At 42.8% G+C, this 14,801-nt stretch overlaps 1 protein-coding gene across 2 annotated transcripts in view; it reads left to right on the top strand.

Moving 5' to 3' along the window:
- LOC111142453 (transmembrane protein 241) overlaps positions 1 to 14,801 on the top strand; it is a 117,594-nt gene that overhangs the window by 16,706 nt on the left and 86,087 nt on the right. For both annotated transcript variants that reach the window (XM_022495609.1, XM_022495608.1), the window contains exon 4: positions 14,171 to 14,252. In XM_022495609.1, the coding sequence (XP_022351317.1) occupies positions 14,171 to 14,252 (82 nt within the window). The remainder of the gene's footprint in view (positions 1 to 14,170; positions 14,253 to 14,801) is intronic.

The raw sequence follows: 14,801 nt of genomic DNA, 5'->3' as shown, positions 1-14,801 counted from the left end.
GCCCCACTCCTCAGTGCGCCCTTAGAGAACAGCGCCCAATTACTCCCATCTCCCTGGCCTCCGGCTGCGCTCTGAGCTCACTGAGCCTAAGACCGGTTCAATGTAACCCCGAGCTGAGAGCTCACTCCTCGGCTCTGTCTCTGTAGCCGGCTTCCCCGTTCTAATACCTGCAAGCTCTGCGACACTCAGACACCCCCGATCCTTCTGTGACCCTGCGGGACCTGAGGCCACGCTGACCCCATGTGGGCTTCACCCTGATTTAGCCTCTGGAGCGATGTCCCTCAGCGGAACAGACTTTTAAAAGTCCTGATTTTGTGCTCCGTTGCTCCGCCGCTTGCCGGGAGCCGGCCCCTCCCCCCGCCGTCTATCTTCCTGTCGCTTTGGATTCACTTCTCCGCCAGTCCTACCTTTCAGAAAGTGGTTGATTTTCTGTTTCTAGAATTGCTGTTCTTCTTCTCTTTGATCTCCCATTGGATTTGTAGGTGTTTGCAATCTTTAGATAAGCTATCTAGCTGATCTCCTGCTACCTGAAGTAGTCTCAGCCTGCTACTTCTCCGCCATCTTGACTCCTCCTATTTAATTTCTTCTGGTGTTACATTGGGAAACAGGGATGTTTATTTGAGCTACTTGATCTCTTAGTTCCCATCTAACCTTGAGATTTTAGTGCTTTTATAATCCCATAGAACTCAATGAGTGTTTTCCTGGTCAGTTACTTAAATAATACTAAAATTAATCAAGAGACACACTTTATAACACTGTATTAATTGGGCTTTGTTGTAGATCATGAGAGCAAGGAAATAAGCTTCTAAATCAACTTAAAATTTTTTTGGTAAATTTTTAATTTTGAAATTATTTACTACTTTACAGAACAGTTAGAAATACTACAGGGGCCTGGGTGGCTCAGTGGGTTAAGCCTCTGCCTTCGCTCAGGTCATGATCTCAGGGTCCTGGGATCGAGCCCTGCATCAGGCTCTCTGCTCAGTGGGGAGCCTGCTTCCCCCTCTCTCTCTGCCTGCCTCTCTGCCTGCTTGTGATCTCTCTCTCTCTGTCAAATAAATAAATAAAATCTTAAAAAAAAAAAAAGAAATGCCACAAAGAACGTCCGTATCCTTTACTCATGTCTCTCAATTATTATTTTACCTCACCTCTCCCACCATTTGCTCTTGGGAGAAATATGTATATATATATATTTTTTTTCCTGAACTATATGAGAGTAAATTGCAGATTCAAGAGTAAAATGCCTCTTTTTTTCTGAATTCTTTAGTGTGTATTTTATTTTTTTAAAAAAAGATTTGTTTATTTGAGAGAGAGTGCACATGAGCACACAAGGGGGAGGGGCAGAGGGAGAGGGAGATGGAGAATCCCAAGCAGACTCCATGCTGAGTGCAAAGCCCAATGTGGGGCTTGATCTCACCACCCCGAGATCACCACCTGAGCCAAAACCAGGAGTCAGTTACCCAACCAACTCCACCCCCCACCAGGCACCCCTTTCGTGTGTATTTTCCAAGAGCAAGGACGTTTTCTTTTATGACTACAGCTTAGTAATCAAAATGAGGAAATTAATATCGATGCCATACTAGTATCTCATCTCCAGACCAAATTCATATTTTTCCAGTTTTCTCAATAATGTCCTTTATTATGTCCCTCCCCCTGCTATTCTGATCTAGGGTCCTTTTCACATCACACATTTAATTAGTTGTTGTGAATCTATTAAGACAACTTGTAGATTTAAAAGAAATAGATTTAAAAGAAATCTCAAAGACCATGGCATCATTTTTCAGCCAAAATTAAAATTTGAATTGGCTATGCATTCGTGCCTCACCTAGATAAATTCTCAGAATTCTTTCAGAGCATTACGCCTCCCCTGAAATGATGCACAGAATGAAAAGCAAATAAAGTCAAGGTTTATATGGACAAGGCAAACAGCCCTACTGAGTGATCAGGTCAGTCACCTTCACTGGAATAACATCCTCACCTTCACAAAATAAAGATACTTTTGGGATTTTATATGTGATATTAAGCAGAGGGCTTACTTTATACTCCATTGTTATGGTAAATGGCTCAGTGGGAACTGGGTCTTCATTTAAACAAACAGTACCCTGATTTCACAAGGCCTATGATTGTTCTAATATTTAGTTAAATAATGAAGCATCCTGATTCCAGATGGTTCCATTTATTCCCTCACAGAGGCAAGAGACTGGACTAGTATGAAGGAACTATCACATTGGGGACTGGGGTCCACTGGTGCTCATCAACATGGGTCCTCTACTCTGTTTACAGTATTCCTGATAATTTTCTTAGCAATTTATGATGTGAATTATTTACTTCATAAAATAGTCTTTAATTTTTTTTAAAGATTTTATTTATTTGACAGAGAGAGAAAGATCAGAAGTAGGCAGAGAGGCAGGCAGAGAGAGGGGGAAGCAGGCTCCCTGCTGAGCAGAGAGCCCAATGCGGGGCTTGATCCCAGGACCCTGAGATCATGATCTGAGCCGAAGGCAGAGGCTTTAACCCACTGAGCCACCCAGATGCCCCTAAAATAGTACTTTAAACATTACTTTAATACAAATGTAGTGATTTAAGGGGGCACATGCACCCCCATGTTTATAGCAGCAAAGTCCGCAATAGCCAAACTATGGAAAGAATCCAGATATCCTTAAAGAGATGAATGGATAAAGAAGATGTGGAATATCTTCAATGAAATATATTCAATGAAATACCACTGAGCCATCAAAAAAAAAAAAAAAAAGAAATCTTGCCATTTGCCATGACATGGATGGAACTAGAGGGTATTATGCTAAGTGAAGTAAGTCAATCAGAGAAAGACAATTGTCATATGATCTCCCTGATATGTGGAATTTAAGAAACAAAACAGAGGATCATAGGGGAAGGGAGGGAAAAAATAAAACAAGATGAAATCACAGAGGGAAACAAGCCATAAGAGACTCTTAATCATAGGAAACAAACTGAGGGTTGCTGGAGGGGAAGGAGCTGGGAGATGGGTAACTGGGAGAGGACATTAAGGAGGGCACATGATGTAATGAGCACTGGGTGTTATATAAGACTGATGAATTGCTGAAATCTGCCTCTGAAATTAATAATAGTCTCTCTAAAACAACAACAGCAACAAACCCCTAATACATTACTTTAGCCATGTTTTCTTAAAATTTGTTATTGGTTCATACTTAAAAAAAATTTCTGTGGAGGGCGCCTGGGTGGCTCAGTGGGTTAAGCTTCTGCCTTCTGCTCAGGTCATGGTCTCAGCCCACAAACCTGAGCTAGGTTTGTGTTTGCCCTGGTTGCTGTTTCCTACTGGGCTCAGCTTTCTGATTGTATTCATAGAGAACCCAAGACCAGCTTTGCTGTGTGACTGTGCACTTGGGTGGGGATAGCAGAGGTTGGACTCTATTAAAGATGAAAACAGCAGCAGGCAGACAGCTTGGAGACCCTGAGATCATTTTAGAGTGGGGAATGTACCAGTGGGGCTGGTGGGTGCTCCCCCAAATCGTTATTTAATAACATATGCCATGAGAGCTTGTTTAGCCTCCTTATAGCCTGGAGCATGGCAGACTCCCAGATTTCCTCTTAAAACAAGTCACAGAAACTGGCACCACATTTCCTACTTGGCAGAGATGCCACATTTGCTGTGTTGGTCAGTCCCTGGCCACATCATATATTGACTCCATTGAGTGACCTGATGGGATACATCTTCTCCAGTTTTACTCAGCAGCCAGTTATTACGAAGTGTTGGACGATGCCCTGAGGAGTTCTGTCTTGGGGAAGATAGCACTGATTTTTAGGCATTAGCCTGTCCTTTTATGGTAGCTACTGTCACTGCCAAACCATTGCAGAACGTCGAAGTGATTTTTCTAGCAGCTGTTGAAGTCCTGTGCTTTAGGCTGTTTGTTTCCAAAATGTGATCCAGAACACTGTGACTGGACATCTGGCAGTGAAACCACGGCATTCTTTACTAGATTCTGGAATCATTGCTTCTAGAATCAAGTATGATGTCATTGGAGACTTTACACACCATCCTCTGGTTCCTTAATTACCAGTCTACATGTTTAAATAGAAACATTTGGAAAGTACTTTCTAATGTTCTTACTACTTTTTGTTCACTATACCTAAGACAGCAAATTTTTAACTCCCAAGTTTCCAAGTATGAGATGTTCTAAGTTAATAATTCTATGTCACTATACCTTTGTGACCAGAGGTTTCTTTTTTTTTTTTAATTTTTAAAGTGTTTTTTAAAAAAGATTTATTTATTTGAGAGAGAGTGTGGACGAGAGAGAGAGAGAGAGAGAGAGAGAGAGTAAGCACAAGCAAAGGGAAGAGGTAAAGAGGGAGGGAGAAGCAGGCCATCCAGGTGTCCCTGACCAGAGGTTTATAACAGATGAAGAAGAAAGCCTCGCTCCTTCATTTTCCATTGAGAATCTTTGCTGGAGATCCATAAAAAAAATTTTTTTTAATAAAACCTCCAAATTAGGGATGCCTGGGTGGCTCAGTTGGCTAAGCGGCTGCCTTCAGCTCAAGTCATGATCCCAAGGTCCTGGGATCGAGCCCCACATCCGGCTCCCTGCTTGGCAGGGAGCCTGCTTCTCCCTCCCTCTCTGTCTGCTGCTCTCCCTGCTTGTGCTCACTTGCTCTTTCTCTCTGACAAATAAATACATTTTTTTAAAAATCTAAAAAAAAAAAAAATTGAAAAAACCCCCCAAAACCTCCAAATTAACTTGGCCCTGTCCCTAAAGAAATGAACAGTTATAAACCACTTAGGATATAGTTCTTTTTATGATTATTTGTTTTTATTTTTATTTTTTTAAATTTTTAAAAAATTTAAAATTTTTGATCATTTATTTTTCAGTGAGATAGCTTGCCTTCATCAAGGTAAGCTATCTTGGTTGCCTTGTGGTTGGAATTTCTGGTGGCTGGAATTTCTCAAGTATGTTTTAATGTGTTCTCATTTCATTTTGAGGGACTTTTATAGTTTTATGAACAGTTGCCTTTGCTCTCCGAGGAAAGTTAACACTCAAATTTTTGTATTTTTGATATTTTTCCCCTGTTGTCTAGGGAATGCTTTAGATATATATGTAGGAATTACTTTTGGGGAATCACAAAACCAGCTTTCAAAGGGTTCTCAGGAAACGTGGAGAACTACTGAAGGGACATAATATTGAATAAGATCTGATTGGTGTTTGTGTGGTGATTATGGTAGTTCTCAGGAAGAGTCCACGAGGTTAGGGATGGTAGAATGACAGGATTTTTTTTTTTTCAGCTTTATTGAGGTATAGTTGTCAAAATTGTACGATGTTTAAAGCATACATTATGGTAATATGGTACAGGTGGGATTTGGCCTGTGGGCCATAGTTCGAGGACTCCTGTTCTGCGTTATGCTTTGTGAAAAACAGTACCATCGTGGAGTTCCTGAGTTCAAGTAATGTTAGGGCTGAACTTTGTCAAGGGAGTTGACCCTCTGTGAGTCAGAGAAAGAATAAGAATGAAGGAGGAAAGGTCTAAGAATAGTAGGAAAGAGGAAGAATAGTGAATAAGATTCTTGGATGACCATATTCACCAAAAATGGACCCAAAAAATGACATCTAGGCATCTGCTGTAAGTAGGGAGTTAATATATGTAGAAGTCAAAAGAAGAAGAAGAGGAGGGGCGCCTGGGTGGCTCAGTGGGTTAAGCCTCTGCCTTCGGCTCAGGTCATGATCCCAGGGTCCTGGGATCGAGCCCCACATCGGGCTCTCTGCTCTGCAGGGAGCCTGCTTCCTCCTCTCTCTCTCTCTCTGCCTGCCTCTCTGCCTACTTGTGATCTCTGTCTGTCAAATAAATAAATAAAATCTTTAAAAAAAAAAAAAAAGAAGAAGAAGAGGAAGAAGAGGAGGAGGAGGGTGAAGAAAAAAGAAGAGGGGGAGTAGAATATATGCAGAAGTCCTTGTAAACTATGAAGCAAATATTGACTAGAGTTGTGAGGTATTAAGATTTAAGGCAATTCATGAACCCTGTGGCTACCTGGGTGGCTTGGTATTTTTATGTTTGGAAACTGTCTTTAGTTCCACTAGGTGTCAGCATAATGCAGAGAATTTTCAAGAACTTGGCTCAAGGAGCCCTTCAGTTATCCATGAACAAATAAACTTCTGAGTGTTTTGAGGGAGCAGATGTTCCTTCCATAATGCATGCTCTATTTGAAAAACAAGTGATTTAATTTAATTAGCCTTCATCTCGGTAACAGCAGTTTTATAATTCATGGCAACAGACTATTGTTAGCTTCTTGTAAAATGCTTTATTTATCAGGGTTCTTAGGGACAAGAGAGTGTGCACAAGCAAAAAAACAAACAAACAAACAAACAAAAACAAACCCAAGACTCAAACAAGATGCGATACTTGTGCTTACAAATCATGTAAGAAAAACTATGTTATCACCACAGTTTTCAAACCAGACCCCATGGCAAATAGTCCTTTCCCCCAGGAGTTGCTCAGAGATACCTCCCTACGTGCACAGATATACACGCTCACTGGCTCAGCAGTGGTCCCCGTACCACAGAGACCTGGGATTCTTCCAGCACCACCTCAGGATTTAATTCCATCTTGCCTCCTTTTTTGGCACATAGGATAAGGAAAGAATAAGCCAGCATGGGAGGCCCAGATGATGCCACCTTTTAAATTGTAGATGGAGAAAATGTGCCTGGTTCGTTCCTAATGTGCAGGTATTTGTCTATTGTAGAATCTTAGAGTTGTAGTGGGAGATTATATATGTCATATATCAATAAATATATAAATATATATATGTAAATATGCTAAGTACACACTATATATAGATATATATTTATATGAATATAAATATAAAAAAATATATATAATCTTACCTTTAGCTGCTATAACAAAAATACCGAAGATTGGGTGGCTTAAACAGCAAACATTGATTTTTCACAGTTCTAGATGCTGGGAGGTCCGAGATCAGGTTGCCGGCATGGTTAGGTTCTGGTGAGGACCTCTTCTTGTCTATCTTGTTGTATCCTTCACAGTGGAGAGGAAGAGGGAGGAAGGAAGGGAGAAAGAGAGAGAGAGAAAAAGCAAGGTCTGTCTCTTAAAGGGCACTAATCCCATCATTAGGGTTCCACCTTCATGACCTTATTACCTCCCAGAGGCCCCACCTGTAAATACATCTCGCTGGGGTTAGGATGTCAACCTCTGAATTTGGGGGCAGGGGTACACAAGCATGTAGCCCATAGCAGAGGGTAGAGCCAGGGGAAGTTCTCTGAAAGATAATTTTGTAACCAGTCCTGCACCTGGGTGCATGGATCTTTGAACAGCAATTCCACTTCAGGAAATTTATCCTGATACTGCAAAAAGATAAATATGAAAAGGGAGTGTATTCAAGGATAACTATTGCAGCATTAGAATAGTAAAAAGAAGATTAACTTTTATCTCCAGCAATGGCCTATCATTCAATTAGTGATATTACTCAATTAGTGATGATTTTTTGGAAAGATGTTAGGCAGATGATGGAACAACACGTATAGTAGGATCCCATCTTCACTGCAGTGTTCATATACGTGCATATGGGCACTGTTTGGAGGGAGACCTAGTGAGGTAGTAACATTGGTTATCTTTGAGTAGTGGGATGGTCATTGTAATGTTTCTCTTGATTATCTGTATTTTGAAAATTTTCTAGCATGGATAGGTATGACTTTTTTTTTTTAAGATTTTATTTATTTATTTGACAGAGAGAGACAGCAAGAGAGGAAACACAAGCAGGGGGAGTGGTAGAAGGAGAAGCAGGCTTCCCGCTGAGTAGAGAGCCCAATGCAGGCTTGATCCCAGAACCCTGGGATCATGACCTGAGCCAAAGGCAGACGCTTAATGACTGAGCCACCCAGGCACCCCGGTACGACTTTTTAATAAGGAAAAAAGATAAATTATTATAGGAAACAAAATGACTGCCTCCATGCCAAGTTTCGGAGTTCATGCCTTTTGAAGAAAACCTATTTGTTTTTCATTGCAGTTAGTTTTCCGTTGTCCCAGTTCGAGATTACAACTGATTATTAGAACTGTTTGCTGTTTATTGTTAGAAGTCCCCATTAGGGCCGTTTCAAAGAGGCAAATGGCAGGATATAGGTATTTTTCACTTTCATCCCTACCCTTAAAAACCTAGTAGCTGTAAGCACCAGCAGTCCTGTTCAGAGCAAAGTCTTTTAAGGGCTTCACTAAAACATGGGAAGAAATGTGAGTTAGGGTCATGTCTGGAGTTTCCTGGTTTGTTTTGTAGCTGTTGTTTTTCGCTTTGTACCCATCTAGAGAAAGAAGGGAAAATCTTTTTTTTTTTAAGTTACAAAGTAATACATGATGATTCCTTCAGCAAATATTTGAATGTCTAGCATATATATCAGATATTGTTCTTGGTAGGGGGGTAGGTGCCCAATGAACAAAACAGACAAAAATCCTTGCCCTCATAGTGCTTACCTTCTTGTTGAGATAGATGGATGAGGAACAAAGGAAAATAGAAGTATATGATATGTCAGGCCAGGCGGGGGAATCGGCATGGATGTGTGTGCCTCAGTGTGTTCTAGTGGGCGGGAGTGGGGGTTGTTCTTTGACTCACGGATAAGAGGACTTGTGAGCATAGATCTGAGTATGTGAGAGAGTGAGCCATGCAGGAGCCTGGAGGGAGAGGGTTTCCGGCCGGGAGGCAATAGTCAGCCGTGAGGTGCTTTGCACACTTGACAACCAACAACGAGGCCAGAATGCAGCTTTATATTCCTTGTAAATGAAAAGGTCATTGTGGGTAACTTTACCTTTAACTGTTGTATGGAATACACATAGTTTTAAAGCTTTTGATAAGTGTAGCCAAGTAGTGTGTATGTGTATATATGTGTCACTTTTCATATGTTAATTAGCTATTTGTATTTCTTATGTGTAACACACACACACACTCACTCACTCACACACATCCAAATACCTGGTTTTGTTCACTATTTTTCTTTTGTGATTTTTTTTTTTAATTGAATTGTGAACACTCATTATACATTAAGAATATGAAATTCCAGGGGCGCCTGGGTGGCTCAGTGGGTTAAAGCCTCTGCCTTCGGCTCAGGTCATGATCCCAGGTCCTGGGATCGAGCCCCGCATCAGGCTCTCTGCTCAGCAGGGAGCCTGCTTCCCTTCCTCTCTCTCTCTGGCTGCCTCTCTGCGCTCTGCCTACCTGTGATCTCTGTCTGTCAAATAAATAAATAAAATATAAAAAAAAAAGAATATGAAATTCCAGCCTGTTTTATATGCTGTCAGGAGTTTTTCCTAGGTCATTCATCATCTCTTGGTTTTCTTTACGGTGTTTTCTGACCAGTGCATTTTATGCAGGTGGATCTGTCTGTCAATCTTCCCTAGTGGTTTCTGTCTTTGGGGTTATGTGTAGAAAGACCCAGAACATTTATTGAGTGTCGTTGTGCCATGCACTGCTCAGGACTTGTGCACCCTTCCTCTGCCCCCCGTCTAGTGACCTAGTAAGCCCGAGATACATCCAGCCCTAGAGGACCTCACCTAGAAGAAAGGGCACAGCCCAGAGAAATGTATGAAGTTTGTCCCTCCCTTAGAACTCTCGGCTAATGTTAGCTAACTGCAGGAACATTCCTTGACAGTGAAGAGAGCTGATTATAATTCCCAAAGATTTGGGTAACCATGTGCATGTTATAAGGTTATACTCTTCAGTGCCCAGAACCAGGTATGATTTCCATCCTTACTGCTTTATTTCCCTGGAAAATAGTCCTCCATTTTAGCAGCATTAACTAGGATTTTTAAATTATAGTTTAATTTTGTCCTGAAGAAATATAAAAAAAAAAAAAAAAAATTTCAAGGGGCCCCTGGGTGGTTCAGTCAGTTGAGTGACCAACTCTTCATTTCGGCTCAGGTCATGATCTCAGGGTCCTGGGATCCCGCCCCACATTGGGCTCCACTGGGAGTCTGCTTGGGATTCTTTTCTCCCTCTGCCCCTCCCCCCACTTGTGCTTGCACTCACGCTCTCTCTCTGTCAAACAAGTCTTTAAAAAAGAAATATTTCGGGTGCCTGGGTGGCTCAGTGGGTTAAGCCGCTGCCTTCGGCTCAGGTCATGATCTCAGGGTCCTGGGATCGAGTCCCGCATCGGGCTCTTTGCTCAGCAGGGAGCCTGCTTCCCTCTCTCCCTCTCCGCCTGCCTCTTTGTCTACTTGTGATCTCTCTCTGTCCAATAAATAAATAAAATCTTTAAAAAAAAAAGAAAGAAATATTTCAAGAGATGGCAAAAGCACAGAAAAGCACCACCCTTGTAGTCCTTGTTCCCACCTTGTTTCCGCACAACCTGGAAAAACATGGAAAACTCAGTTGTCTTGCCCTTTATTTGCCCCAAGTAACTGTTGAAAGGTCTGACCTGTCCATCTTAGAGTAGCACAGTAGTGGATAGTCATGGAGAACCCTGTAAGCCAGAGAGCCCAGGTCTGATTTCTGAAGCAGCAAGTGCAAACAGTTCTTCAAGTGATGTTCACCTGTCAGCGGCCTAGACTCCTTGCGGCAGGTTCTCTCTGGGAGGGAGGCAATGTGCACATCTTTGACTGCCAGTCTGTCTGGTTCTCCTGCTGGTGTGTAAATTAAGTGAGATCAGTGTTGCAAAGAATTTGGGAATGAAGAGTTAGGAAAGAACAAACTTGTGACAAAGCCTAACCAAAACCTTAGGAGACTTTTATTGCTGTGAGTAACGGACCAAGGGGGGAATGTTGGGTCCCTTCTGCTTCTCTGCCCCACCCCTTGCACTCACTTTAACTCTGAGTTTTACCTCAAATGTCACTTATTAGAGAAAGTATTCCCTGTCCTCACTGACACTGAATCAGGTGCCCTTATGGTGCAGCTTAGTCCTTTAGTTTCCTTAAAACCTTCATCCGTGTAATATTTGACATTTATTTATATGAGCAAAACATGCATGGCTCCCACCTTTGTGAAACTTGCAGTTTATTTGAGAGGTGAGAGACATGTTAATATTATATATATGTTTTATATTATCTGACTCTGATCATTAATGGGTTAATTGAAAGATAAGTCAAGAAAGCATTTTTGGATGAAACAATCTATTTTGACTTAAGATGTATAAATGTTCATTCATTTGCTAATCTCATGGGAAGGCTTTTGCTTGGTGTATGGGATTGTCTGCTGGGTTCCCTTGAGTGTTTTCTTGTATAAACTGCACTTAATGTATACCCTGTGATTTTCAGTGGAATGAGAACTTTGATACTTTGGAACAATGTGAATGCAGAATTCTTCTCGATTTTTAATTCTTTTTCTCCCACCACCCCATCCTTTCACACTGGTTCTGCCTGTGTCTGTTTTGGTAACACCGTCCCCAGTGATTCGTATTCATTCTTCTCTACAGCAGCTATGCTTTTTTGTTGGTGTGCGGAGGAGGGAGGCAGCTGTCTCTGAAGAGAGCTCATGGGGGCCAAGACGGGGTCAGGCAACCAGCTGCTTCTGCAGGTCTCCAAATTTCCGCCATCAGTGCACGTTGCTTTGGCTTTGTCCACCTCGGAGGTGGGCCCCGAATGAGAGGACTGTGGAGAACATAAGCCCCGGCGCCTGGGTCACATGCCATGCTTCCATCCAAATGCTCACACAGCTGCTCTGTAACATTTCCCAGAAGTCTCTTTGGTCCAACTGGATCTGTGTTTATTTTTTATAGTTAAAATCATTTCTTTCTTTTTAATATTTTATTTATTTATTTGTGAGAGAGCAAGAGAGAGAGAGAGAGCACAAGCAGGGGGAGCGGCAGGCAGAGGGAGAAGCCCCCCACTGAGCAAAGAGCCCGATGTGGGACTTGATCCCAGGACCCTGAGATCATGACCTGAAGTGGAGGCAGACTCTTAACTGACTGAACCACCGATGGGCCCCAGTTAAAGTCATTTCTTTGTTTTTAGGATAGAGGGTTAAAATATAAGATGTCTACTAGCTGTGTTTTCTTTTTCACATTCATGGTCACTCAGATGCCCGGATGTCTCTTGGAGCATATGACTGGGGAGGCATTTTCTTTGTTTAAGAGGGAACAGAGCACTGCCTGGGGCCTCACTGAGCTCAGGTCCCAGAGTACCGGGCCTGCGGCTGCTGGGCACCCCACTGTGTCACACACTGCCCCCCTCCCCACCTCCCCCGTGCTCCCTGCGGTGTGTACTGTGGGCTGCCTTCTGGTGCACTGCAGGCCAGGGGCCTGGAACCTGTCTCCCTTGACCCTTGTGATCTTAATATCTAATGGGAAAGCCATTTCCTAGAAGAATAGCAATTGATTTGATGTTCTGCTTGACACATGAGGATGGAGAATGGCATCTTCCTTTCTCTGTTCCCCTTTTGGGTGCAAGTGCAGACCTCTCTTATTGCAGCAGGACCAGGAAGAACAGAGAATACTCCTCAGGAATTAGCTGCTCAGTCTGCAAAATCATGCTGTGTTTGCAGCTTATTTATTTATAGGTCAGTGTCTCCCATGAGATTATGAGCTCCTTGAGGGCAGAGAATGAAAGGGTGGCTTAAAGCTAGGGCTTTAGAGTCAGATGACCTGAATTCAAATTCTGTCTTTGCCATTACCAGCTCTTCTGACCACAGGCACGTTTATTAAATTCTTTATGCCTCAGTGTTCTCATTTGCACAAGGGGGATAATAATAACATTTTCTTCCTAAGGTGGTTGTGCAGATTTTATTTATTTATTAAAAAAAAAAATTTTTTTTTAAATTTATTTGACAGAGATCACAGGTAGGCAGAGAGGCAGGCACAGAGAGAGGCAGAGAGGCAGGCACAGAGAGAGGAAGGAAAGCAGGCTCCTTGTGGAGCAGAGAGCCCAATGCGGGGCTCGATCCCAGGACCTTGGGATCATGACCTGAGCCGAAAGCAGAGGCTTTAACCCACTGAGCCACCCAGGGGCCCTCTTATTTATTTTTTTAATGTAGGCTCCATGCTCATTGTGGAGCCCAACACGGAGCTTGAACTCACAACCCTGAGATCAAGACCTGAGCTGAGATCATGAGTTGGATGCTTAACTGGCTGAGCCACCCAGGCACCCCATGTTGTGCGGATTTTTTAAAGACACAGCATAGAAAACATTCAGCATAGTGCCTCGTTTGTAACAAGTGATCAAAAATGTTACCTGTGATCCTCCTGTTCACAGTAATTCTGGTGCTGTCAGCACCTTGCAAGTTGCTATAAATATTTGCTGAACGAATATATTCAGGAAGTAGGGTTCAGAAGCCTCACTAGAGACTAGAGACAGTTGAACACTAGGTTGACTGGGAAGCGTACAAAAGCGGGTCTGATCACAGATAGAGTGCCTGTCCGTGCTAATAAAGTTAACAAAGAACATTTCTCGAGCAGGGACCATCCCAGGAGAGCAGTTCATTGAGTTAGCTGGGGTTATTATGTTAAATTCTGCTGGATCGGTCTCATTTATTTCTGTCTATTATTAGAATAACTCTACGGAACTAGCATTAGCGGACCGACCGTGTTGGTGATGGATGGGGGCAGCAAATGATTGGTGCTTTACGCAAAAACCAGAATACTGCTTTTTTGGAAGAACGCATGATTCTAAACTGTACTGAGAAAAGCAGTTTTGGGTGTGGCCACAACTGAATAAAAGAAATGCACCCTTCAGAAGTCCTTAGAGATTCCAGGTTAATGGTGGAAAGCGTCAGCACGTGGGCACCCTTAGCATTCGTTTTTTAGAATTCTGTCCTTTGACACTTTCTTCCTTTTGTTGTGGTTCCATGGAGCTGTTAGGTATATTGCCTAGGTAAATAGTCTTTTTACATTCTTAATACTTTGGCATGAGTTCAAAGCCTCTGGCTTCTTAAAATCCAAAGAATAATGTTCACTGCCCCTTAAAAAAAAAAAAAAAAAATCAGATCCGTTTTCTCTCCCAAACTGCTGGAAGCTGTCTTCTATCTCCAGCTTGTCTATGCCCTGTTGTGGGCTGGGAAGCAGATGCGGTAGCTGGGTAGCTCTGTCAGCCTCCCTCACTCACAGGGGACACAGACGGGTCACACTTCCCAGCTTGCCCAGAGATGTTAAGACAAGGACCGTTGTCATATTTGGTGCATCTGAAGGGTCATGCCTTGCAACTAGGTCTTTCGGACAGGAAGTGACAGAAATCTGACGGCCTCTTTCCCTCTTCCCAGATCTGATGTTTGGACTTGGCTTCCTGCTTCCGTGTTGTTTGTGGGTATAATCTATGCTGGTTCCAGGGCACTATCCAAACTGGTAAGTGTTAGAGACTTTTTAGAGAGACAGTTTCTCTTTCCTCCTCCCCTTTGCTTTTTAACTTTTTGCAGCTTAGATCAATAGGGGACAAAACAACTTTCATAATTGTACATCTAGATTGGAGAACAGTGTGGGGCCTTTTACCCCTCTCCCTGAATTGAGGATGACCAGATAACAGGCTTGGGCCAAATTGTTTTATAAGACAAAGAGGTGTAGATGGAGACGCAGGGGGAGAGAAGGTGATTTTGATGGAGCCTGACACAGACAGGGCCAGCCCACTCTGCCTTGATACAGGCTGTCCTCGGGAGCAGGGAGAGCAGGCTCAGCCTGCTCCTTGCTTTTGAGGAACTGTAACCCTGCCTGCTGGTGACATGGACTGGGGAGTGCTGGGCTCAGTAGCCCTGTACATGCCTGGCACGGTGTTGGTACCCAGTCCATGGGGACACTATTAAAACAACTGTCCCCTGTTCTCCCACCTCAGCTGCCCAGGTTTGAGCTCCTCAAAGGAGGGAACTGTAAAGAATAAACTTCTTCCAGGGCACCTGGGTG

The sequence above is a fragment of the Enhydra lutris genome, unplaced genomic scaffold, assembly GCF_002288905.1.
Source record: "Enhydra lutris kenyoni isolate GAN:26980312 unplaced genomic scaffold, ASM228890v2 scaffoldscaffold8, whole genome shotgun sequence".
Classification (NCBI taxonomy): Eukaryota; Metazoa; Chordata; class Mammalia; order Carnivora; family Mustelidae; genus Enhydra; species Enhydra lutris.
The sequence above is the reverse complement of the archived record's forward strand: the minus strand, read 5'-3'. Positions and strand labels throughout refer to the sequence as shown.